General features: G+C 42.5%; 1 protein-coding gene across 2 annotated transcripts in view; it reads left to right on the top strand.

Annotated features, from left to right (window-relative positions):
• Window positions 1-24,163, top strand: part of GATA4 (GATA binding protein 4) — a 59,515-nt gene extending 35,352 nt beyond the window's left edge. For both annotated transcript variants that reach the window (XM_075598608.1, XM_075598606.1), the window contains 5 exons: window positions 8,108-8,274; window positions 11,469-11,594; window positions 12,482-12,569; window positions 17,026-17,150; window positions 19,216-24,163. In XM_075598608.1, coding sequence (XP_075454723.1) covers window positions 8,108-8,274; window positions 11,469-11,594; window positions 12,482-12,569; window positions 17,026-17,150; window positions 19,216-19,368 — 659 coding nt within the window. In that variant the 3' untranslated portion in view covers window positions 19,369-24,163. The remainder of the gene's footprint in view (window positions 1-8,107; window positions 8,275-11,468; window positions 11,595-12,481; window positions 12,570-17,025; window positions 17,151-19,215) is intronic.
• The last annotated feature ends 2,775 nt before the right edge of the window (window positions 24,164-26,938 follow it).

The raw sequence follows: 26,938 nt of genomic DNA, 5'->3' as shown, positions 1-26,938 counted from the left end.
TTTGAATGAACTTTTCTCCAGCATGGGGAAGCTGCATCACAGCATATGGGGATAAAGTCTATGGGGTATTCTCTAAAGATGCAGGCCAAGTGCCAACACATGGACACTCCCATTCAAATCAATCGCACCCCGATCAGCACTAACACACATTACAGCATAACTCCCGGTGTGACCCAATGGGGCTTATTTTAGTCGCTCCGAAATTGTCATAGCCCAACCGAATGGTTTGGCCTGTTCACAAGAAGTGGAACGAAATGTGAGAAACTGTATTCTCTATTGGAAATCGCATGTTCTAAACCATTTCTATAAAAAGGGACCAACCGCAGGGTTTAAGATGCAAATTGGCCAGGTTGTACTTACTGTACTTTAGAAGCAGAACGGCCTGAAGGTGCCCGTGTGATGAAGGGGATACATGTGTCAGACCCTACAGGATTAGTACTCACAACCTCTGATAGTCAGGCCTGGAGCTCTAGCACTGAACTAAACCAGATGCTGGGAAACTCCACTGTCACATATCTCACAGGTATCTCACAGGTATCTCACAGGTGTCTCACAGGTGTCTCACAGGTGTCTCACAGGTGTCTCACAGGTGTCTCACAGGTGTCTCAGGTGTGCTAATTTTTATGCACAAGGAACATTGAACTGGCAAACAGAAAGTGGAAATGGTTTTAAAGCAACAATACTACTGTCTCACTTTTGTTCTTTTTTTCTTATTTTTATATGTAAACCATCATTCTCCACTCTTTCCTTAGCTGGCAATTTTTTGGTGTTCCTGTTATAAATCTGCAAAAATCCTGATTGTGTGCCTAACATACTGGCTGCCTTTCAGTTTCAATCAATCCTTCAGTCAGTGTAACGCAGCAGCTACAATGTATTCATATATTACTAAGGTAATAAATATCTACTGTTACAGCTTTCAGCTCAAACTGCTGGGAGCATTGGCAACAAATTATCACAAACAAGAGATACTATTGAGCTAGGAATGCCTCCTCCTCGCAAAAGCCCTATTTCAGACTCTGGAGGGAAGTCGTAATTCTTATTTCGCCTGCTTTGAGGTGGCGAGGAAAAAAATGGGAGTGGTTTAGAACTGATTTAGCCTTTTGCACTTTTCGGAGAGACTAGAATACAGTGAATTTTAAAAAAATATGTGAGTTTGGTCATTCCGCCCGGATTTGCACACACGGAATGAAAACCCTTTAAAAAAGCCTTTTTCGCATGGTTTGGACATGTGACAATTACTTACTCAATAGCTAAACATGCAAATTCGCTTCTAAAGTACATTGATAAAATAACTTGGAATAAAATCCTCTCCATTGCACATGGAAGTGTTCCCAGGATTCTATATATGCGCCCCGTGTGTAATAATTATCTCCCTCTCTCTTCAAATCAATAGATGTCAGTGCCATTTTAAAAAAATTCCTTTGGGTTGGTATTTTATGATTTATTGCTTGGGGAGCAGCCAGAACCAAAGGGTTCCCTGCAATTTTCAGGTCATCTCAAAATTGTACCAAATACAGAAGAATTTACAATGCATCTGATCTCAGATGCGCTATTAGTGAGGGATGGGGTAACTTACAATGCATCTGATCTCAGACGCGCTATTAGAGAGGGTTGGGGTTTCTTACAATGCATCTGATCTCAGACGCGCTATAAGAGAGGGTTGGGGTACTTTACAATGCATCTGATCTCAGACGCGCTATAAGAGAGAGTTGGGGTTCCTTACAATGCATCTGATCTCAGACGCGCTATTAGAGAGGGTTGGGGTTCCTTACAATGCATCTGATCTCAGACGTGCTATTAGAGAGGGTTGGGGTTCCTTACAATGCATCTGATCTCAGATGCGCTATTAGAGAGGGTTGGGGTTCCTTACAATGCATCTGATCTCAGACGCGCTATAAGAGAGAGTTGGGGTTCCTTACAATGCATCTGATCTCAGACGCGCTATTAGAGAGGGTTGGGGTTCCTTACAATGCATCTGATCTCAGACGCGCTATTAGAGAGGGTCGGGAGTCTGCAGAATTTCACAATTTAATAATAGGGTTCCTTAACCAAAAAAAAGTTGAAAACTACTTGCTTATAGTGTTCATCTACTACTTTTAAGGGTTTATTCTATGTCCGCCAAAGCTGGCAATAGGGCCTATTTTTGACTGAAACTCCCCATTATAGGGCCCTGTTATATATTGTCCAAAATGTCCGTTCGGGACCTTTGCGTCCGAAAAGCCTTAGGCTGCTTCCCCACTAGTGCTGAGCTCGCTGAGCGGGCGGCTCTTGGCGAGGTGACTTGCATATATTTATATATATGCAAGTCTCCGCGCGCGTATGCGCAGACACACGCTCACTCCTTTTGTCAACTTTCTAGCGCGCTCAGCTTCCCCTCCAGCGTGCCCTCCCCCCCGCAAGCGGTTGCGAAAATTTTAAAGGCCAACCCGGCGCTCATGCTTGGAGAGCTCTCCAAGCATGAGTGCGCTCAGCGCCAGAGGGGACAAAGTCTTCATGAAGTCAATAGGGATTTTCAGACTATAGAGAACTAAATAGAAGTACCCCCTTAATCTGTGAAATGTGTCACTGGCATTCAGCCCAGTTTGGTCCTCGGGGGAAACAACATTTGTATAGGGACAAGTGCCTCCTGTGACTACAGTGACCTAATAAACTGATATTGGAGGCATCTAAGTACATCTAATGCTATCAGCAGGAAGCCTTCCCAGCATTATGAGGCCTGTGATAAACGATGTCTTTCTTCTTTCCTCTTATAAACCAGATCTGTCAACCTGTGTGTTCAGATCTGCGAAAAGGGAAATTGTTGGTCTCTGGTGGACTGGTGCTGCAAAGGGAAGATCTCTCCCCCCCCCCCCCCCCCCCACTCCTCATTGTCCCGAATCCCTGGGGAGATGTCCAGGCAATTTGCAGCCTGTATAAGTGTTTCCTTTCCTGTCTGCTTGTACAAGGAGGGGAGTGGGAGTGGGAGGAGGGGGGAGGTTTGAAGCAGACGAGGGAGAAAAAATGTGTCAAAAGAAGCCCATAATGGCAGGATTTAAAGCCAAGTTAAGTACCATAAGCCCATAAAGCCACTTACTCGGGTGTCTTAAGCTGCAAGTGCAAACCACAGGAGATATTAACAAAGAAAATATTGGCACAGGAAAATGCTAACATTGAGTGTCTGGTTGTGACCTTTATTTCTACAAGTGTATGTTTGTTTTCTTTGAGCAGTAATAGGTGACGTTCAAACATGTTTTGGCCCAAAACGGAGTAGATGAGTGCTAAAACGTGGCACCCTTTTGTGGATTTGTGCCTTGGCGCCCAAGAAGCCTACAACACACTGGGGTTTATCCATTAAATTGCGATTGTGCCGAGAGAGCCCATTGACTTCAATTGTCCCCAGGTTGGAACTACTGCAGTTTAATGCGTAACTCCCAGAGTGCACATTCACATCGTCCTGAAGATGGTTGGGACTATATTCATGTAATCCTCCGTTACCCTGCTCCACAGGAGTTTACATCACATTGACCATATACATGGCAATGCCCAGTCTCTCGTACCTGTTCGGGGTGCTGGGAAGGTTCAGGATGGGTGTGGATGCTTGAATATAACAAGAATGGGCGCCAGGAACTTGTATAAAACATATAGTGCTTTATTGGACATCTGTCAATAATGCTTCACAGAAATTGACATACTTCACACTTGACAGATAACTCATGGCAAATAATAGTATTCATCCCCTTACTTACTCTTACTCCTTTGCTGGGGAGGCACTTAGCTTAGTTGAGTTTTATCCCCTTTGTAGCTCTCACTCATACGTTGGGGAGGTACTTGGCTTGTTACCCGCAGTAAGAGTTAAGAGATAGTGATGACCTATATTAAATGAACCTCTCTGGAATACACTTCGGGCTGCTGAGTTAGGAGCCCACTACTATGTACCACATAGTTCTTCCATACCTAGCTGATCAGGATTGCACTACGGACTTTCCGATTAAACCAATCCAAACACGTTCCGGAGTTACTAGCACTGAGTACTCCTTCCTAAAAAGCATACTTCCTCCCATTCAGTAGTGATAACAAACTCAGGCCAATACTACTGGCACTTACTTAAAGGGCACGTTCCTTAACTGAAAATAAAAGATGACAGACATTTCTAATAATCACTTAACTATACACACAAACCTATTTACAGGACTCACGGTGAAGCCCCAATCTAAACTCTGAAGAACCTGTTTCTAGAACATTGGGTGGAACTATATATACCATTCTATCTCCCTATGGTGACATCACTGGTCACAAAACATACTGGGGAGTGGCAATCCTTTCTGCATAGATACCCTACATCACATGATGGGGAGGGGAGAACCCTGAGTGAGCCCACACAGTTAACCCTTTAAGGTAGTTAACCCCTTAACTGAAATAGTAGTCCCAAAGGGGGGCTACATACATATGAACACAAAAATACCCTCCCATATTACAGCATTGCTGGGCACGTATTTCAGGACCGATTCCGAAATCCATTTTAATGAATAATAAGCTCCAAATGAGGCCTGCCACATATCACTGATTTTCAGTGAGTCTCAGTGATGTGGAGTCAGTCTCACTGATTTTTGGCAGTCTCACAGACTTCACTGGGGTCTCACTAGAAATTAGCACTTTTCCAGCAAAATGCCATTTCTTAGTCCAATGTCTTCCAAACTATCACTGATTCCGGTCTTTGGGGGTTTCATCTCTGCCAATCCACAGTAAATTACATGGCCATTAATACTCTGACTGGTGGCCTGACGGGAAGTAATTAGTCTGTGAGCAGCTGTTACTGATCCCCATTTCTGGACATAGTAGAACCATTAATGCCTAGAACGTGGAGCAGAAAGCGTGGTTTCTGAATGTTCTAAGGGTGTAGGCTCATGTTTGGGCTATTCCTAAAACATTCTGTAGCCGGCTCTCCAACAACAACAAAAAAGGGAATGTGTTAAAAAGCCACTGCTCTCCTGTATAAATCACTGAGCTCTGTTTGGCCATACTACACTTAAATCCAGTGACTGAATCATAGTGTTCCTTTACTTTCCGTTTTAATACAGAACTGTTCAAAATTTGGATACATTGTAAATACCAGTTCAATTAGGAATACATATACTGCCTTGATTTAGCATGTTTCATTCTATATGTCAAAATATAGAACCATGCTCTGCTTCTAACACTCACCCACTGCACAATACCAAAGGGTTGTAAGTATGAAAGGACCAATACTACTTTCCCCCAATTTTTTTATTTCTTTCCTTCTTTTTATATGTAAAGAATGAGACAACTTATAATTCACAATTCTTACCGTAGCTGGGAATCGTTTTGGTGCTCCTGTTTAGAAATCTGTCAAAATCCTGATTGTGTGCCTAACATAATGGCCACCTTTCTGTTTCAATCAATCCTTCAGTCAGTGTAAGGCTGCGATTATAGTGCGAGCACGTGACGTCACGCGATTGTTGAGCGCGCTCGAAACATGCGCTGAGCAGGAGGATATCGGGAGGCGACAGGGAGGCGGGCCATGATGTCACGTGAGCGGTTCGCGCCTCATTGGCTGAACCGTGCACGTGACCCGGCCGTCGAGCAGCGAAGACAAATTCCTTTGTCTCGCCGAGAATCGCGCGCGTGGTTGCGCTCGGTCACGCGCACTATGTGCGCCTTCATTGTTGTACATTCACTTGTTCTGGCGGTGGGCGGCGGTGTACGCATGCGCGCCGCCACTATAATCGCTACCTAACTCTTCTTATATTACTACGGTAACATTATCTATTGTTACAATTTGAAGGTCAAACTGCTGGGAACAATGGCAACAAATTATCCCAAACAGGAAAGTGTTGCAAAAATATTGCACTGCTGGGGAGGTGGGCTAACGCCTGCTATAGAAATCAAAGGATGCTTTAAAACTAATTAAAAATGGCATTAAGAGTTGAATAACTAAATAAAAAATTTTTTTAACCAGACATTGTTATCTAATAGTACAGAGCTGTTGTTTTTTTGGGGGGGAGGGGGGGTTAACTAGAGAAACACCCTAAATTAAAATAATAAACTTTATTGATATTAACTAAAATTATACTGTTTGGACTCAACAACAAGGACAGACAAAACAGATACAAATTAAAATAAACCGAAGATGTGTGGGCCGAACGTGTGCTGCTGATCTAGCTGAATGTGCTTTTAACATTATAGTATAAGTAACAACTTGATGCTAGTGAGCCACACAGGTAGTGCCTAGATTGTTCTGAAATGGATATATAAGTTTATAGCCACTTACTATCCTATCATTAAATAATTGATGGATACATAAGTTATACTTAAACGTGAGATGAATACGTGGAACTAATGGTATAGTGTCTGAAAGTAACCCGTATTGTAAGTAGGAACCCTGTCAGGGACCTCTTACCACTAAACTGTTGAAGAAATTAACTATTTAGTCGGGGGAGTACATTAATATCGCAAAGTGGCTACGCCATGTATGTGCATTGAGGAGATGTATGGGCCAAAATGTGAAATTCTGCAACTTGTGTATTATATCTACAAATTAGATTGTAAGCTCCTCGGAGCAGGGACTCCTTTTCCTTAATGTTACTTTTATGTCTGAAGCACTTCTTCCCATGATCTGTTATTTGTATTTGTTATTTATATGATTGTCACGTGTATTACTACTGTGACGCGCTATGTACATTAATGGCTCTATATAAATTAAAAAGGTATGTGGGTGTGTAGCATACCAAAACAGTGCAAATAAATGCAAAAAATGCAATACTTGCGCACAATGCTGAGCTCCTGGTTCAAGGATGGCCTATCTGCAGCAATCCAAGTATACAGCAACAGGAAAGATGATCCAGGGCTCCACGGGTTTTTAGCAAAATAATTTATTCATAATACACAACGTTTCGTCCTCACTTAGGCCTTTGTCAAGTGACTGGTAATGAGACATTATCTAAGTGAGGCCGAAACGTTGTGTATTATGAATAAATTATTTTGCTAAAAACCCGTGGAGCCCTGGATCATCTTTCCTGTTACTATATAAATAAAGACATACATACATACATACATACATACATACATACATACATACATACATATTATAAAACAACTATAGACAATGGTGTTCCATGTTAGTGTTTTCACATGCTTGGAAGTACTGTACATGCCTGACAACGAATTCAAAGTCCACACTGTGATAATGATCCAGTATTTCTTTAGATCTTACTATATTACAATCAAATGTGCTAGCAGACCAGCAAAAAGGAATACAAAGACAACGCGGTCATTATAGAGATGGCATCCTGCAGTAATTTGCAGGGTTTAGATGAAACAATAACATTTTAATGGGAGATAACTGACAAAAGTGTATTTCTTTTTAATAGATTTGAAGCAGAGGGTCTCCAAGGGCTGAACCACATTAATTTCAGCTTCGGAGACTCCCTGCTTCCCAAGATACTTAACCTCGGAAGGGGATGCTGGTAGCAGCCCAGGTGGGGCTATCGAAATGGCGGTTTTAAATGTCACATGGGCCAATAGGAAGCAGTATCATCATCCCTTGTGGCTTCCCATTGGCCCACATGACGTGGAACATTTAAACAACAGAGAGATACAGGCACCCCCTATGGAGGTAAGTATCTTGGGAAGCAGGTGGTCCCCGGAGCTGAAATTAACGGGGTTCAGCTCTGGAGATGAACCCTAACCCTATGTAAAAGGAGTGCTCTTTAAATCATTGAGATCACTACAGTCAATGAGAAAAACTAATGCTATAAAAAAAATCAGTGAGAAGTGACAAGTCGTCATTATCACACAGTTGACACACGGTTGGAGGTATCATTATCACACGGTTGACACACGGTTGGAGGTAGTTGACAGCAGGGCCAGTGAAACTAGGGCCTAGGAAACATTCTATGCTATCAAAGAAACATATTCCACAGTACAATGTGGGAGGGAGGACAGCAACATTGTATAACAAGAAGAGTACACGTGAGTTAAGACAAACTGAGACAATAAGAAGAAAGTCCCTGTCCCAATAAGCTTCCAATCTAAAGCCATATTATTTTGCTGGGACGGCATAAGAACATGGGATTGTCTCCTGATCTCTCTCTCTCTCTCTGACTTGCAGAGTTCTTTGACGATTTCTCAGAGGGGCGCGAATGCGTCAACTGCGGAGCGATGTCCACCCCTCTGTGGAGGAGGGACGGAACGGGCCACTACCTGTGCAATGCCTGTGGGCTGTACCATAAGATGAATGGAATCAACCGGCCATTGATCAAGCCCCAACGAAGGCTGGTAAGGAGATTTGGGGCAGGGTTTCCAAATTTCAGGAAATTTGAACCATGTTCACAAGAACATTTTGATTCCATGGCAACGATTTCTCAGTCTACCTATGGATCACCAGGATTTTCCAAAATAAGAATGTACTCTTTGAATTTGGGGTCTTATGCAGTTATTTCTGCTCAATTCCACAGCATTGCAGAAGTATTATAGTATTATCCACTTTGATCATCTAATTTATACTTTGCTTTAATACGTTCTTAAATGTGAATGTACATGATAACTTGACATTGGCTAAACATTTGTGAAACTGGCACATTTATATCATTCACAACCCGTGGTCATGTTTTCTAAACTTCGCCAAAGATTGTCAAACCTCCACATTTTGTCCCATTACATGTGTGGAATGCTGGTGATTTTTGACACCAGCCTTTGGAACGTTTCGCAATTTCCGTAATGCTCTGGGCAAAATGTCCTACTGCAGCAAAAGGTTATGTATGCTGAAAAGTAATACAAAGGGAAGGGGACTTTCACTGCTTACCAACGTCGTCAATGTTACATCCTTACAAACGTATTGTGCACATGTCTTAATACAGCTACATACATATTTGCAAAAATAACTCTTTGGACAGCATCATGTAGATCGCATTATGACATGAGAGAGTGAGATATTATTTTATTATATGCTTCAAAGAAGTCAGGCGGCAGCCTTCTTTAAACTGAGATGTCATTTATGACACTGAAAGTATAAGAAAAACCAGAGAGCACTGAAAGGCGTTACTCAGCCTTTTGCTGGTCCTGGTACAGCGCAATCCTGTAAACTTCCTCACTGTGGCCATGAAATGCGTCGGGAGAAGGACTTTAGATGTGTCACACTGCAGAAGAAGCATCAATTCCAGCGCACTTTGGCCCATGTAATAGTCCCAGTGTCATAAATGAAATGACAGATTTGTAGATGGCTGCCTCGTGATTTGACATTGATGGGTGTTGCTGGCTTATAACATATAGGGCCATTGTTACTAAGCTTTGTTTTGGCATGAGACACCTTACAGCCTGTTCACCTGAATATCAGCCATGACGTTTATATTGCTCCAGAGAACCAGCCACAGGCCTTGCCCTAATTAATTATATCTCCCATTCTAATATATTTTCCCTTGGAATAAACTCTCTATTCAACAGTGAGTAAAAGGATAACACATAGGGAATGATGCACCGCTACCTACATCATCCCGCTTCTGACCATATTGCAAATGGTCCACTGAGTTGTATACGGGACTAAATCAAGTAGCGCTCCCTGTTAATCAGAAGAAGCTAGAAAGGCACCTGAAGCCTGGATTTAAATCCGTTAACACTGTATTGCCTTTTAACCAAACAACAGGAGGTCACTCAAACTAAACGGCTCAATTTGCTGCTCCAGTGACCCCCGATTCCTGAGATAATTACCAGTGTACTGACCAGTGCTGATGCTGCCTCCTTTGGAAACAATATGACCCCCAAATCAGGCGGGACATGCGGTCCAATAGGAAGCCGTAACCGATGACGGTACGGTTTCCTATTGGATGGTTGCGGTGGCCATGTTGAAGCCTCAATGGGAAACACTGGCACCAAATATGGTACATTTAGGACAAACCAGTGGGGTCCCCAGAGCTGAAAAATAGAGCGGTTTGCATTTTTGGGGAAAACCTAATATGAGTTTCCCCCCTCCCCCCATGAATTTATAGGAGATGCACAAGTGTAATAGAGAACACACAAAAAAAGGAATTATTAATGTTGAATGCAAGAAACCGAGTTTGGGAGAAATTATTTTTATATTAGGCTTAGTTAAAAAAAAATATATATATATATATATCAGTGCAGCTAGAAAAGATTACATCTAAAAAATAAACGCGTTTCTTGTGATCACTGATGAATACGCCAAGAGGTGTAGTTATGTAGTGCCATCTAGTGGTGGAGCGATCCTCTTTTTCCCTGTCGGCTTTCCATGGGCCCAAGTGAACAAGAAAACAACACAGTCATTGATCAAAGTTTCCTGCTGAAAAACTGGGGCGAAAAAAACCCCCAAACAAAACTGCACCAAATCCCACAACAAAAACTTCCTATTAACATCAATGGGATTTTTCTCTGATCAATCAGCACTTCTGCATCAGTTTTGCAGCTGTGAGACTACGGTAAATAACCCCTTGGTGTCAATTCTTATTTTCTTATCAAATATTTAATCAATACGGTAACTTCCCATTATAATGAATTTTTCTGTGCGGAACCCCACAGGTACTGTAAGTCCGAGGAGCATAGGGTGATTGCTGTGCTTTGTTTGCAAGACCCGGCCCTAAACCTTAAACCCTGTGGTTGCTGACCCCTCAAGTTGTTCTGCAGCATTCATAGGGGTGTATGTGTCAAGGCAATAGGAGTGCAATTCTGGGGCAAAAGACTGCCCCATATGTATCAAAGAAAAAACTCCTATTAAAATCAATAGGATTTTTAAATCAATAGAATCCTGTGCTCCAGGATTGCCCCAAGTTGATACATATACCCCATAGCTTGTATGGCCAAGTTTTGGTAAAGGAAGAAAACTAAACCCTGCAGACTCAAAGACACACTCTATGGGAAATGTGTATCAAGGGAAAAACAGGAAGCAGAAAGATGCATTGTGGTTAATGTGGGGTTCCTGCACCGGGAAATCCGCTGATGGGTTTATGATCCACTTTGCAGCCAGGAGACATCACCTGTACAGAAGATGCCATTCACTGGTCATGGGATGGGGAATATATTTCATGCCCATATATTGGGGATTATTCATTAAACTGTTACAATGCTGCTGCATGGAAATATAATGGGAGTTTTTGTGCTGTAGTGCCCGACCGGCACTATCACAGGTTAATGGATAACCCTCCCGCCCCTCCCCCCATTGTGTCTTAAATTCCAGTACTAAAGGGTTAATATTTACACCTGATTTTGCTTATATACTTTGAGAAACGCGGAGAAAAATAATAAAGACAGGCCTTATATAAAAGGTACAGTATAGTACAGAACAGTAAATCATAAAACAATAATAAACAGCCAGGACTTTTAGAACGATCCAGGTTCAAAAATATATGTTTTCTTTTTAATCACTCTCGGAGGACAGTGGGATATATATTCTAATGCATTCTCTAGTACACGTTGCTAAATGAGACAGGGCCTATTGACGAGCGTTTACTTCTGTCTTGCAGTCAGCATCACGCCGGGTCGGCTTGTCTTGTGCTAACTGCCATACGACCACCACTACACTTTGGCGCAGGAACGCAGAGGGAGAGCCCGTGTGTAACGCGTGTGGACTTTATATGAAGCTGCATGGGGTAAAGTGACCTTACTAAAACTCAAGACATTGGCGACTGTTTAACACATAAAAATACCACTTGTTGGTGCATTTGCACGTCTCAGACAGGTCTGCATCTGTGTCTGTCCCCATTATCGGTTAGCAAACTGTGCTTCCAATGCAGCCAGGGATTCTGGGTAACGAAATGCAAATGAGCATAGTGTGTCACTCTACACTTCTCACCCATTTTAACATGGAGACCTATAGTCTTGGGGCTGTTTAGCTCATTCTTCCACATAGAAAACTGGTGCAACTTTGGTGCAAACAACAACACCAAATGTAGCCCCTTTTCTCCTAGCGAAGTGGCCACATTGGGTTTAGGGGGTGGAACCGTGCAACTACTCATGCAGACGTAGATCTCCGGAATTGGAAGCATGCGCTGTTTTTTGTTTTTTTGCAGCGGTTTTATGAAGTCTGACTTTGTTAGAGAACCCCTATTTTTCTTTCCCCCCATCTTCTTAGAAATACTCGTATCCAAAATAGAAAACTATAATGTAGGGTGGGATCGGCTTACAGAGGGAAAGTACGTGCAATTTGTGCACAATAGTTTTGAGCCGAGTAAGTGGAACTGCGTGTCATAAACCAGGAGTGGCCAACTCCAGTCCTCAAGGGCCACCAGCAGGTCAGGTTTTAAGGATATCCCTGCTTCAGCACAGGTGCTCAATCATAATGACCTAGAGCAGGGGTGGCCAACTGCAGTCCTCAAGGGCCACCAACAGGTCAGGGTTGCAGGATATCCCTGCTTCAGCACAGGTGGATCTTCGACTGAGCCACTGATTGAGCCGTCTGTGCTGACGCAGGGATATCCCTAATGTCTAGCCTGTTATAAACGGCGATGTTAACCTGGTTTTCACACCTACATTGCAGGTCCCCAGACCTCTAGCGATGAAGAAGGATGGAATCCAGACAAGGAAACGCAAACCTAAGAACCTCTGCAAGTCCAAGACACCGACAGGTAGGAACAATAAACCATGCCCTCAGAGGGGCACTGACGGGGTTAACCCGCAATAAGGCACCAAATAAAGGGCAGAAGAGAAGGGAACTACCACAAGTCCTGATCTCACGTGTCTTCTGGACAGACCTCGTTTAATGTTCCGCAGGAGAACAGAACGCGATCTCCCCTAGAATACGAGCTGGAAACCCATCACGTAGCCAGGGGGCGGCCAACTCCAGTCCTCAAGGGCCCCCGACAGATCAGGTGTGGCCAACGTCAGTCCTCATGGGCCACAGGCCAGGTTGTAAGGCTATCCCTGCTTCAGCACAGGTGGCTGAATCAGTGGCTCAGTCTGCTACGTGTGCTGAAGCAGGGACAGCCGTAAAACCTGACAGCTGGTGGAACTTGAGGACTGAAGTTGGCCACTCCTGACGTAGCCAATACACAACGGGCCCCACGATTGTGCTTTTTCTGTGCTTAAATGACTCAAAACTGACTTTGGGGTTATTATCGATGTTATTACCTATACCTAAACTGGATATTGTAAAAAATAATGGTGTTCGGTTAAAAAAAACAAAATCATGAGAAAATAAATACATTTTCATATTTTATATTATACTTATATTGTCCTGTTTTGTGTAATCATTATATGCTATTTGTCAAAGTCTGTTGGGGTAACATTATTGCAGGAAGATTGCACAGCGACAGAAAACATGGCTCTCAGGAGGACTGTTATTTTTTTATTCACTCGGGTAATATTTTCTGCTCCAGTTTTGCAGCCAGGAGAAGTTGATGGATACTGTAGGTCACTGGTTTGGAATTGTCAAATAATGGAGCGTACCAGATCTTACCACTGGGCGGCAGCACTAACAAATACATTATACAGTAATTGCAATAGACCAAGATCAGGACAGGTGTCTCACAACTAATAATGGTGTATATATATATATATATTTCAAGCGGGGGGGTCACTGCAGCTGAACCCTGTTAATTTCAGCTCCGGGGGCCCCCTGCTTCTGGAGATACTTTCCTCTGTAGGGAGTGCCGCTATCTCTCCGCTTTTTTAAGCTCCCGTGTCACGTGACCCAAAAGGAAGCTGCACCGGATGACATCACGGCTTCCTATTGGTCCGCAGGGCGCGCAGGAGCTTTGAAAAGCGGCCATTACGTGATCCCTGCTACCCGAGCCAGAGCAGCTACTTGCACCCCCTGAGGAGGTGAGTATCTCTTGAAGCAGGGGGTCCCCAGAGCTGAAATAAACGGGGTTCAGCTCCGGAGACCCCCTGCTTCAATTCTAAATTTAAAAAAAAATTAAATACACTTGCCCGCTTGGATTGCATCTTTAAAGAGTGGTCTTAAGCTGCTCAGGGGGGTTAATGGGGCAATTTGAATGTTGACACTGAAAGGTGTTCCCCCAACAGGCTGTGTATTTACACGTATAAATATAGAAATCCTTTTGTCTTCTGTGTTAGGAAATTCCCGAGCTGCTTGCTATACATTAGCAGTCCTCCATGGCGACACCCATAGCTTATTTTAATTTAATGCGCCACCCTTATTCCTTTTAATCCAATGTGTTCCCATGGAAGAGCTATGCACAGACGTGCGACACTGTCCAAGCTGAAGTCACAACATGTTCAGCATTTTTCGATTTTCCGTTTTGTTCCTTTGAGAAACGTTTCGCCGCGTCTCCACGCGCTCCGAATATTACAAAAGTAGTCTTAGGGTTCTGCGAGTTTTCAGCGAAATATCACCAGTGCGTGAAACAGGGTGTGTGCCACATTTATAGTCTCCCCATTAACCATATCTAGTGACTTTAGACAATGTCTCAAATTAGCCTATCACGCAGAGTTGCGATGCACAGGGACTGAATGATCAGTGAATCGCTTGCCCGCTGTTTCTAGGTCACAATTTCACGGCTGAAAAAAACACACATTTCCCCCGGTTTGCGGCCTCTAGCAAAAGTTTTGCATATGTCTAATATTTAATCATTGTTATAAATATTTTGTTCCATTTATATTGTAAATGTAACTGCTACGTTTCCCTTTTCTTCTTATTTCTAACCGTAAAGAGGCATTTTGGCGTGCCCTAAGTCCTTGTCTTGCTCCATACACGTGTGCCATATATCTGGCTGATGGTCGTGGACGCACCAAGATATCACGCCACCCTGGTTGAGAATTATCAGGAGGCTGCACAGACATAGATTTCTTTCTTACCATCATATCTGTCTGTGCACACCTGTTTTTAACCACTTTCCTGCCAAGAGGTCTGCAATGCACTGTGGTTAAGATGAAGTAATATTGTCACTTGTTAAATGTAAATGAAATCGGTAGAACAAATGACTTTCTGTGTCATAAAAATGCCCCGTGGAACAGTGCAGAGTTAGAATTTCTTCCTTGACTCTTTTACATTGTCAACTTTATGGTTTCATAATCCAAGATGTATTGTGGGTTGTGATATCTTTTAAGAGACCAACATGATAGTTCATATTTGAACTGACAGTGTACAGGACCTTCCTAACCTCACCTGACACGTCTTTTCTTTATGGGAGGTCTACTCCTTAAAGAAGAGACCTGTGTGGTGGTTGAAGTGTCTTAAACAATAGTGGTGCTGAGTAGGGTTGCCAGGTGGCGTCTCCAAAAATACTGGACATTGGTGAAAGGTGACACACACACACCCTTCTCATCTCTCTCCGCTCCATGTTGTTTCCTCATCTCCTTGGCCTCACCCCCAGGCTTCTGACACCTCCTCCTGATTGTCTGCATTAGCCAGCAGCAGCCAATCAGGATGGAGGAAGCTGCCCAGCCCCTTAGCAAAAGCCCTGCTCGGGGAAATCACGTGGCCCCCCAAAGCCTCTCAGGTTACTATGTCCTGAGAAGTAATACCGGACACATACATGTCCAGTATTACCTATCATTTCTTACTGGACAGTGTGTTCAAATACAAAACAGTTTCGTTCAATACTGGACACCTGGCCACCCAACCAGTGCAGTGTGTGTATAGGAAAAAGGTGAGGATTGGCGAAAGACTGCAGCGTCCAAAAAGCACCATCAGCTCACCAGATGTCAGGGAATAAAAACGTTTATTAGACTACATAAAAATGAAAAAAGGATAAACAAAATACAAAAAAACACAACCTCCTACGCGTTTCAGGCTCTAAGATACATCATAAGTAAGTTTAAAGTAAAATTAGGCAGTTACGTTGGAGATGCGCTGTTTGATAAACACCATTTATCTGACAGTTTAGAGTATTCATTGTTGTCTGATTAACAATATATTAGTAACCCTGAGACCAGCATTACAACTGAAGGATATGCATGCCAAATTGGTATAAAGTACTTATATGCAAACTAACTGCTATAGTTGATATTTACTGTAACCATTGTTCAATATGCTGCATTTTGATATCATCTTATGATGCATCTGAATTTTAATCGTATACTATTTAAGGTTTAATAGAATTTATCATTCTCTGCAAAGTAAACAGAGATTCATACCTCCCACAGCAAGTTAAACAAGAGCCAACAACACCACATGTTTGTATTCTAAATATTGATTTTTATTCACTTAACACTTCAGCACTTTATATTTTCACATCAGTATATAAAATATAAAACATTGATTAGCTTGTTGTGTACCAAGGCAATGCACTTTCTACAGGGGACTTGCTGATTCTGTATCAGTCAATCCAATAATTTGTAAATATTTGTTTATTAACGCAGGCAAAAGCCTATTTTGCCTGTATTTTAGAAAGATGAATGCATTATTTATTCTTACAAAGTAAAAAAAAAAGGAGAAAGGCTTCCTTAAAAAAATCTATTTTTCTTCAAGTGGAACCATTAGTCAGTCCGTAAGAAATGAGTTATACTGAGGGTTGTAAATTGAAAAGTAGTGTTACTCTGTACCCCCTAGTACCACTTCGACCCCTCGACCTGTGAGGTTTCTGAACGTCCATACACACTACTACAGCACGCCTATAAATAAACTCTCGTTGGACTCTAAACCAGGGGTTCTCTGCTCCTGTCCTCACCCCCCCCCCCCCCCCCCAACAGGTCAGGTTTTCAGGTTATCCCTGCTCCAGAACAGGTGGCTCAAAGGGACTGATTGAGCCACCTGTGCTGAAGCAGGGATATCCTCAAAACCTGACCTGTTGGGGGGGTGGGGGGGTCTTGAGGACTGGTGTTGAGCACCCCTTCCCTAAACGTTATCACAGTATACAATGAAGGTGCAATGAAGGTGCAAGATGGGACCGAAACTTTGATTGTTTGTCAAATACATGTGCTCACTTTGTACGCATGCGCACCGCGAGCCTCCTGCAAAGTATTACAGTGCATGTACATCTCTCCAGGGCCATGTTCAGATAGGTTCACCAATGGTTTATATTGTTCACATAAAATAATAATAGTATTATTAATAATAAAACACATGTTGCCCGTGTTCAGTTATATCCAATGAGAGCTTTAACGTCCATTTTCTCCTAGGACCAAGTTGTAGCGACAGGCTCACTCCCACCACCAGCTCTACAAACTCCGCTGCGGCAGAGGAGATGCGCCCCATAAAGATCGAGCCAGGACTTTCATACGAACATTCCAGCTGCATATCCCAGGTGCGGTAAGGGAGCTCCCGGAGCGGGGGGTCGGTGCTCTGAATAATACCACCAGCTTAGGTTCTAGAGGTGTCCTTGGAACGTAGTTGCACTGGGCTTTAGTGCAGGGAAGCCTGTTAATGTCAACCCCTTCTCTGCCAGAGAGGCATGCAACTCATTGCCCTAACTTGTGTGTGTCCTGGGCAGCAGGCAGATTCCCGTGCTTCTACCTGGGAACAGGAGATAACAGGTCAGGTTTTCAGGATATCCCTGCTTCAGCACAGGAGGCTCAATCAGTTCCTGCATCAGCACCGGTGGCTCAACCAGTCCCTGCTTCAGCACAAATGGCTCACTCAGTCAAAGACTGATCCACTGATTGAGCCGCCTGTGCTGAAGTAGGAATATCCTGAAAAACCTGACCTGTTGGTAGCCCTTGAGAACTGGAGTTGGCCATTCCTGGTTTAAATGAAACAATAAAGTAGTTAAACATTATTTAGTATCCTATAAAAACATTAAACTAACAATTCCATTACAAAATTATTTTAGGATTATGTGCCAACAACTCTTTCTAGAGGATTTGAGCCTATCTAGGGATGTTTTTGTAAAGTGATTATTTATTTTCTTTAATACGGTCCTGACTTTTATTTATATTGTTAATGTTTTACTATTGTAATTAAACCAATGTAAAAAGGGGGCATGATGGACTATTGGGGTTCAACGCCACCCTCTGCCGGTTACACCCAGTCCGGCTGAGGCAGTTCCTGTACCTCAGATTATCCAGCTATAGATGGGTAATGATGATAATGCAATTGCCCTCCTTCCATCTATCCCAACAAATGTGCTCCATGCATTTAGATGTAAGGTGCAAAAATAGCCGCGAACAGCCAAGGGAGCCAGGCAAAGTCATAGTAAAAAATATATTTATTTTAATGTTGATACATCACCACAAAGGAGGAACGAGAACCGTCCTATGCGTTTCGCACCTATTGGGTGCTTTATCAAGGAGATCCATGCATTTAATCTAGTATGCTTCCAAAGTATAATTATACTGGGGTTGGCAAAAATTGTACATGCAGAAACTTGACAGCAGATAAGGACCACGTTCCCCACTTAGTTCTGGAAATACTAAAGGGTGCTGCGCCTAAGGGTTCCCTAGGCTTAGCACCGCTTATTAAATATGGCCTTCAGTCTGTTCATTTTTTTTTTATCTGATGCGTCTGGTTTGTAACTGCTACCAGCTTCGCAATGAAGAATCAGTAGCCAAGATCAAATCGGTGAGTCCAAAAGGATGACACGGCGTCTTTGAGCTGGCCCACTGACACTGCATCGTCGTTGTCCCACGCTTAGTTATAGAAGCCGTTTGATGCAGTAAGCAAAAGTTGCAGATAATCCACAAAGTAGATAGGAATCTAAAAGTGGTATGCCTACTAAGTGCTAATTTGCATGTCACTACCCAGAATCCTTGTTGGCAGCCCAACCACCGTATGACGTAACGAAGACTTGAATGAACCACGGTTTGGGGACCTGTGTAAAGTCTGCGTTGACAGAATAATACAAATTACCGGTAGAAAGTGATACGTAGGCGCAAAAAACTTAACAGGTGATCACTATAAATTCAGTGAAGTGAATATAACACTCTAAATAAAATTAATATAAAGTGCACATACAATATATTGCACATAAACGTGAAAAATTGTGAAAACCAAAATAGTGATGAAATAAATATTACATTTTAACCCCCTGCTCAAACCCTCTGGTGGGATTTGTCTTCACTTGTCCCAAAATGTTGCAGTATATTCACAGATTCCAGGGGGAGCATAGAGGAAAAAACACAAAAGCACAGAAAATCTAAGTGCGTTTCTCCTGCACTTAGATTTTCTGTGCTTTTGTGTTTTTTCCTCTATGCTCCCCCTGGAATCTGTGAATCGACAGAATAATACAACACATGGGTATTTTATCTTTGCTTATCTGGAGTTAAGTCGTCGGCCTTGCTTTCTAAAGATATCATTGTGTTTTTCTTATTTCATGTTTTGGCTATTTCTATACCTACATTTCACACATTTGCTTTGCTGTTTGTCTGTTTTAGGCATCCTCGGTATCTACCATTATAGGCCATGGATCTTCTATTCTCCCCATGACAGGCCTAAAACTCTCCCCTCAGAGCCACCACTCTGCCATCAACACGCCTTCACAAGCCAGCTCCAAACATGAGCCCTGGAACAGCCTGGTCATAGCTTAAAGCCACCGCACAACCAGTGCAAGTCACATCCGCCACCTCCTTACTTCACGTGAACATTTGCCTTACTGACCAAGGATGTGGTCATTGTACTTAACAAACTCCTTTCTTCCCTGGAGATGTCACTAAAGAAAGAAAACATTGCTAGCTTTCAATAGACTTGAGATCCTAGAATTTTTTTTAAATTTGAAGAAATAAAAGCAGAACTAACATAAAAACAATACAGTAAATAATTTAAGGTCTGGATTCACTCTAAAAGGGATGGGAAGACGTGTGGCTGGAACAGAATTTCGGCTACTCAATGAAGACTCATCCTCACCAACATTTTACGAATGAACGGAAGAGGTTTCCAACTATGAGAGATATGGAGAGACTAGCTCCATGCAACCACTGGTCATATGTAAAAGACTCAGATTCAATTTCCTGCATGGGTGGAAACTTTGCAGATGTGGTTGTAGAATTTACCAACCAGAGCATTCTAGAACATGACTATGAAGGCACAAGAGAATAAAATGTGTGTTTATCTTTGTGACGTACCAAGAGGAGAGGAGGATACTGTGTGCTCTTCACTGCTGAGAGTCGTCTATGCTGGCAACATTTGCACATCTAAGCATGGCCTTTTTTTATTGTTCCATCTGTAATCCCCAGTTGGATGGGATCCATTTCTAGAGCGCTGCACATTGAGTACACTTTAAATAATGAAGGGGTTCCACTACTCCACTTCTAGTGGTTGGAGGTTAAGAGAAGAGGTCCTTTTTTACACAAAACTGGTGTAAAAAAAAAAAAAAAAAAAAACACAGGAAATATATGGGGTTTTAAAATCTGTTGCAGGTTTGTTTTTCTGCCACCAGGCCACTGTGCTTTTTTTTTTTAACTCAGAGATGGGGGTAGTCCAGATGCTGCAGCTACACAGCAATACTTAACCCTTCGGCTGCCAGAGGGTAATGCAACACAGTGCACTGTAGGCCCACCTGTTAGCAAATGGTTTAAAGCACCTGTCCTCTGTAATAATGGTTTAAAGCTCCTGTCCATGGAAACAATTGTTTAAAGCCCCTGTCCTTGGTTCAGTTACAATCAATTGAAAATGGCCTGCCAGGTAGCCACCGTTCTATGGTTTTAAGATGTTGTTGTACAATTTAAGATATCTTTTGAAGTGGTGCAAACTGGAGCCCGAAAGCCTAAATCTAAAGAGCACAATAACAGATATCATGGATTATAGCAGATCCACTGCTGTCATGCCCAACTGAGACAAGAATGCGGCAGTAGGGCCCAAATTGCACTGATCAGGGCCGAGTAGGCAAAACAAATGCAATATTTCTCCCACTGTGCTCATTTTGCATGTCACTACCCACAATCCTTTTCTTCAGCGTAACCATTGCACGACATGACAATGGGGTGAATGAAGTTAGTTTGGGGACCAATAGAAGACATGCAGATATGGGCTCTCAATCTTTGCAATATTTCTCCAAAAATCTTCTGGCCAAAAACTACAATCACAAAAGAAAATGACTTCTACTTTCCTAAATAGGACCAGAGCTTTTAATAAACCCGACAGGAACACCCGTTGGTCAGAAGGAAAGACAGAGATAAGAGTTCCATCACTTTATAGATGTGCAGATGTTAAGGATTTGAAACTTGGGCCATTCATACTATTAGTTGTTTTAACTGATAAAGAAACAAAATGATGTCTACTAAGGCACATATGGCCATCTTTACAGGATATGATCCAAACTGAATATGTTTTAATAAGATTGAACAAGTCAAAGGGGCTTCTATATAAAACACACCCTATGCGCCCACAACTTAACTGGCCATACAGCACACAGTAGGGAGAACACACTTTTGTTAAATAAGAGGGAACATTTTGCTGAACTAGTGAAATAATTGTGATTTAAGATATAACCTGTATTTTAAAACGTCATTTGATCATGTGCATTATTTTTTTATTAATATACCTTTTTTTAACCCCTTTGCGGTTAAGAGCCACAGCGATTGGTTTAACTCTCTCTGTCATAATTAGTATAATATATTTTTTAAACGATCACATTCCTTATCGACATAAACATTTAACTGCACTGCCTGCCGGACACTGCAAAGTTGAGTCACAAGGAGAATAAAATATTGCAATAAGTTTGGAAGACTAGATTTTGAAGGTGAAAAATACACAATCAAAACCAGAAGTCAGGTGTTCTCAAGTCCAGTCCGCAAGTCCCCCAACAGGTCTGGTTTTCAGGATATCCCTGCTTCATACATTCTATGGATTCATAGGGGGTTAGCAGGGAGAATGATGGATACATAGGGGGTTAGCAGGGAGAATGATGGATACATAGGGGGTTAGCAGGGAGAATGATGGATACATAGGGGGTTAGCAGGGAGAATGATGGATACACAGAGGGTTAGCAGGGAGAATGATGGATACATAGGGGGTTAGCAGGGAGAATGATGGATACATAGGGGGTTAGCAGGGAGAATGATGGATACATAGGGGGTTAGCAGGGAGAATGATGGATACATAGGGGGTTAGAAGGGAGAATGATGGATACATAGGGGGTTAGCAGGGAGAATGATGGATACATAGGGGGTTAGCAGGGAGAATGATGGATACATAGAGGGTTAGCAGGGAGAATGATGGATACATAGAGGGTTAGCAGGGAGAATGATGGATACATAGAACGTTAGCAGGGAGAATGATGGATACACAGAGGGTTAGCAGGGAAAATGATGGATACATAGGGGGTTAGCAGGGAGAATGATGGATACACAGAGGGTTAGCAGGGAGATTGATGGATACATAGGGGGTTAGCAGGGAGAATGATGGATACATAGGGGGTTAGCAGGGAGAATGATGGATACATAGGGGGTTAGCAGGGAGAATGATGGATACATAGGGGGTTAGCAGGGAGAATGATGGATACATATGGGGTTAGCAGGGAGAATGATGGATACATAGAGGGTTAGCAGGGAAAATGATGGATACATAGGGGGTTAGCAGGGAGAATGATGGATACATAGGGGGTTAGCAGGGAGAATGAGGGATACATAGGGGGTTAGCAGGGAGAATGAGGGATACATAGGGGGTTAGCAGGGAGAATGATGGATACATAGGGGGTTAGCAGGGAGAATGATGGATACATAGGGGGTTAGCAGGGAGAATGATGGATACATAGAGGGTTAGCAGGGAAAATGATGGATACATAGGGGGTTAGCAGGGAGAATGAGGGATACATAGGGGGTTAGCAGGGAGAATGATGGATACATAGGGGGTTAGCAGGGAGAATGATGTATACAGATGTTTAGCAGGGAGAATGATATCCTGGGATATCCTGAAAACCTGACCTGTTGGGGGAGCTTGCGGACTGGAGCGGAGAACCCCTGCCCTAAGTAATTGAAATTATATTCATATATGTTGTTAACTTATGATAGCTCTCCTGTTTTCTGTTTCCTATTCTGCCGTCAGCTCCCCTATCCGTGAGAATAACCTTTTTCTTGCGCCTTTCTTTGTAACCCGATATCACTCCAGAAATATGTGCTTGCCATTGGGGATTGAAAAAGTATATACGCCGTTTCCTCTTACACAGGTTTATTTGCTAAAGTCTCCCGGCTGCAAAAAATTAAAAAAATAAAAATAAACGGCACAGGATTTGCACTACATTCATCCAATCATTTCGAATGGGGTTTTCTTGGGTAAATATATGGTGTTGTTTTATGGGCTGTTTTTGAACCAGTTTTGCAATTATAAGGCTCGAGTCCATAACCCCATTGAACCTTATTCAGTATGCCTTACAGCCGCTTCAGGAAAGCAAGAAGATGTTAGGCCCATCCATTTGAATGGAGCTATCTTCTCCGGCGTATGGAAGCGGCATCACAATACATTGAAGAAAAGCTCATAGAAGCAGCTGATTTTGCAGCCACTGCAGTTAAAGGCATAATGGCTGCTGAATATGAACAGTGCCTACGCCATTTCCCCCCTCCCCCCCCCCAAATGTGTGTTTTTTTTTTTTAATATTATATTTTGCTTTGAATTAGAAAGGACTTGTTGGTATTTTCCAGCCGGTAACATTCACCAAAACTACAGCAGTGACCCAGATTTGTATTGATCCCGTTTGATTGAACTTTGTGATTTATTATGTCTTATTGATGGATCATTAGCGGAAACGCACTCATTCTGGCAATGTCAACATTCGCCCAGCAGGCCAACGATGGTTTATTATATCACATAACACAGGGGTTCTTAACTTCAGTCCTCAAGACCACCCCACTCACCCCCCCAACAGGTCAGGTTTTCAGGATATCCCTGCTTCAGCACGGGGTGGCTCAGTCTTCGAGGACTGGAGTTGGGAACCTCTGACATAACCACAGCCCATGTAGTGAGGTGTGACCAGCAGAAACTCACTGCGTGTCTCCAATGCTAAAGAAAGAGATAACAACATCCCTGCTTCGTTAAAGTACAATGCCATTAATCACTGATATGTTTGATTTAAAAAAAAAAATCTTTAATAAAGATAACTAGCTAGAAAGTCTGTGATAAAAGAGTTAAGGGTCCCCTGTGATGGAAATGTCGATCTGCTGTTCTTGAAAATTGTTTAAAAAACAAACCGTGACTGTTTTTCCCTTTGTAATGTTTGAACGTAGAAAGTATCCTTCCGAGATAACAATATTTGTAGGCAACACACAAGCTATAACTGTACAGGTGTAATAAAAAAAATGGTAAGCATTATGGGTAACAGTACTATGTCGACGACACTTTTGGAAACCTATAGAATAAGAAAATAAAAATTCTTCCTAGAACTTAAAAAGATGCATTTCCTGTTGACTTTTTCTTCCAACACCAGCAGATTGGGGAACATTTAAAAAAAAAAATAGTTTAGTAATTGTATTTATTCAATCTTATGGCAAAATAACACAATAATATTTCTCTTATGTAGTGCGGGCAACATACACACAGCTGTATATAGAATTTTGCAGGCACAATTAGGTCCCTGTTATGAAAAACTTCAGTCTAATTTTCGGGCTCCAGGAGATAAGAAACCATATTTACTAAACGTTTCTATGACAAAAAAAAAAAATCTTCTAGCGCTGGGAGACCTCTTCCCTTTAGATCATTATTCTATGGTTTCTCGGCAGATACAGGTAAGAGACACACAGGTCTAAGATTCAAACACGTAGCACATTTGATGGGTGTGTAGAGAGCGACAGGGCATCTAATGAATGCATACAGGTTTAGATGGGAGCCTCATGAATACATAGGGGTACTTCGATATCTGTCTAACAGGCTGTGCGGTGTGTTTTCGGCCCAAAAAAAACCTTTTAATGGGGATTTTCGTCCAGTAAAACAGCCTGTACGATCGCTTCAGAAGATATCGATCAAGTCCCAAAAGGGTTTAGCAGGGAGAATGATGGATACATAGAGGGTTAGCAGGGAGAACGATTGATACATAGTGGGTTAGGAGAGAGAATGATGGATACATAGAGGTTTAGCAGGGAGAATGATGGATACATAGAGGGTTAGCAGGGAGAATGATGGAAACATAGATGGTTAGCAGGGAGAATGATGGATACATAGAGGGATAGCAGGTAGAATGATGGATACATAGATGGTTAGCAGGGAGAATGATGGATACATAGAGGGATAGCAGGTAGAATGATGGATACATAGAGGGTTAGCAGGGAGAATGATGGAAACATAGATGGTTAGAAGGGAGAATGATGGATACATAGAGGGATAGCAGGGAGAATGATGGATACATAGAGGGTTAGCAGGGAGAATGATGGATACATAGAGGGTTAGCAGGGAGAATGATGGATACATAGAGGGTTAGCAGGGAGAATGATGGAAACATAGATGGTTAGCAGGGAGAATGATGGATACATAGAGGGATAGCAGGTAGAATGATGGATACATAGAGGGTTAGCAGGGAGAATGATGGATACATAGAGGGTTAGCAGGGAGAATGATGGATACCTAGAGGGTTAGCAGTGAGAATGATGGATACATAGAGGGTTAGCAGGGAGAATGATGGATACATAGAGGTTTAGCAGGGAGAATGATGGATACATAGAGGGTTAGCAGGGAGAATGATGGAAACATAGAGGGTTAGCAGGGAGAATGATAGATACATAGAGGTTTAGCAGGGAGAATGATGGATACATAGAGGGTTAGCAGTGAGAATGATGGATACATAGAGGGTTAGCAGGGAGAATGATGGATACATAGAGGGTTAGCAGGGAGAATGATGGATACATAGAGGGTTAGCAGTGAGAATGATGGATATATAGAGGGTTAGCAGTGAGAATGATGGATACATAGAGGGTTAGCAGGGAGAATGATGGATACATAGAGGGTTAGCAGGGAGAATGATGGATACATAGAGGGTTAGCAGGGAGAATGATGGATACATAGAGGGTTAGCAGGGAGCATGATGGATATATAGAGGTTTAGCAGGGAGAATGATGGATACATAGAGGTTTAGCAGGGAGAATGATGGATACATAGAGGGTTAGCAGTGAGAATGATGGATACATAGAGGGTTAGCAGGGAGAATGATGGATACATAGAGGGTTAGCAGGGAGAATGATGGATACATAGAGGGTTAGCAGTGAGAATGATGGATATATAGAGGGTTAGCAGTGAGAATGATGGATACATAGAGGGTTAGCAGGGAGAATGATGGATACATAGCGGGTTAGCAGGGAGAATGATGGATACATAGAGGGTTAGCAGGGAGAATGATGGATACATAGAGGGTTAGCAGGGAGCATGATGGATATATAGAGGTTTAGCAGGGAGAATGATGGATACATAGAGGTTTAGCAGGGAGAATGATGGATACATAGAGGTTTTCAGGGAGAATGACGGATACATAGAGGGTTAGCAGGGAGAATGATTGAGACATAGAGGTTTAGCATGGAGAATTATGGATATATAGAGGGGTAGCAGTGAGAATGATGGATATATACAGGGTTAGCAGGGAGAATGATGGATACATAGAGGTTTAGCAGGGAGAATGATGGATACATAGTGGGTTAGCAGAGAGAATGATGGATACATAGAGGGTAAGCAGGGAGAATGATGGATACATAGAGGGTTAGCAGGGAGAATGATGGATACATAGAGGGTTAGCAGGGAGAATGATGGATACATAGAGGGTTAGCAGTGAGAATGATGGATATATAGAGGGTTAGCAGTGAGAATGATGGATATATAGAGGGTTAGCAGGGAGAATTATGGATATATAGAGGGTTAGCAGGGAGAATGATGGATACATAGAGGGTTAGCAGGGAGAATGATGGATACATAGAGGGTTAGCAGGGAGAATGATGGATACATAGAGGGTTAGCAGTGAGAATGATGGATATATAGAGGGTTAGCAGTGAGAATGATGGATATATAGAGGTTTAGCAGGGAGAATGATGGATACATAGAGGTTTTCAGTGAGAATGATGGATATATACAGGGTTAGCAGGGAGAATGATGGATACATAGAGGTTTAGCAGGGAGAATGATGGATACATAGTGGGTTAGCAGGGAGAATGATGGATACATAGAGGGTTAGCAGTGAGAATGATGGATATA

The sequence above is a fragment of the Ascaphus truei genome, chromosome 4 (assembly GCF_040206685.1).
Source record: "Ascaphus truei isolate aAscTru1 chromosome 4, aAscTru1.hap1, whole genome shotgun sequence".
In the NCBI taxonomy this organism is placed as follows: domain Eukaryota; kingdom Metazoa; phylum Chordata; class Amphibia; order Anura; family Ascaphidae; genus Ascaphus; species Ascaphus truei.
This window is presented reverse-complemented; position numbering and strand designations above follow the sequence as displayed.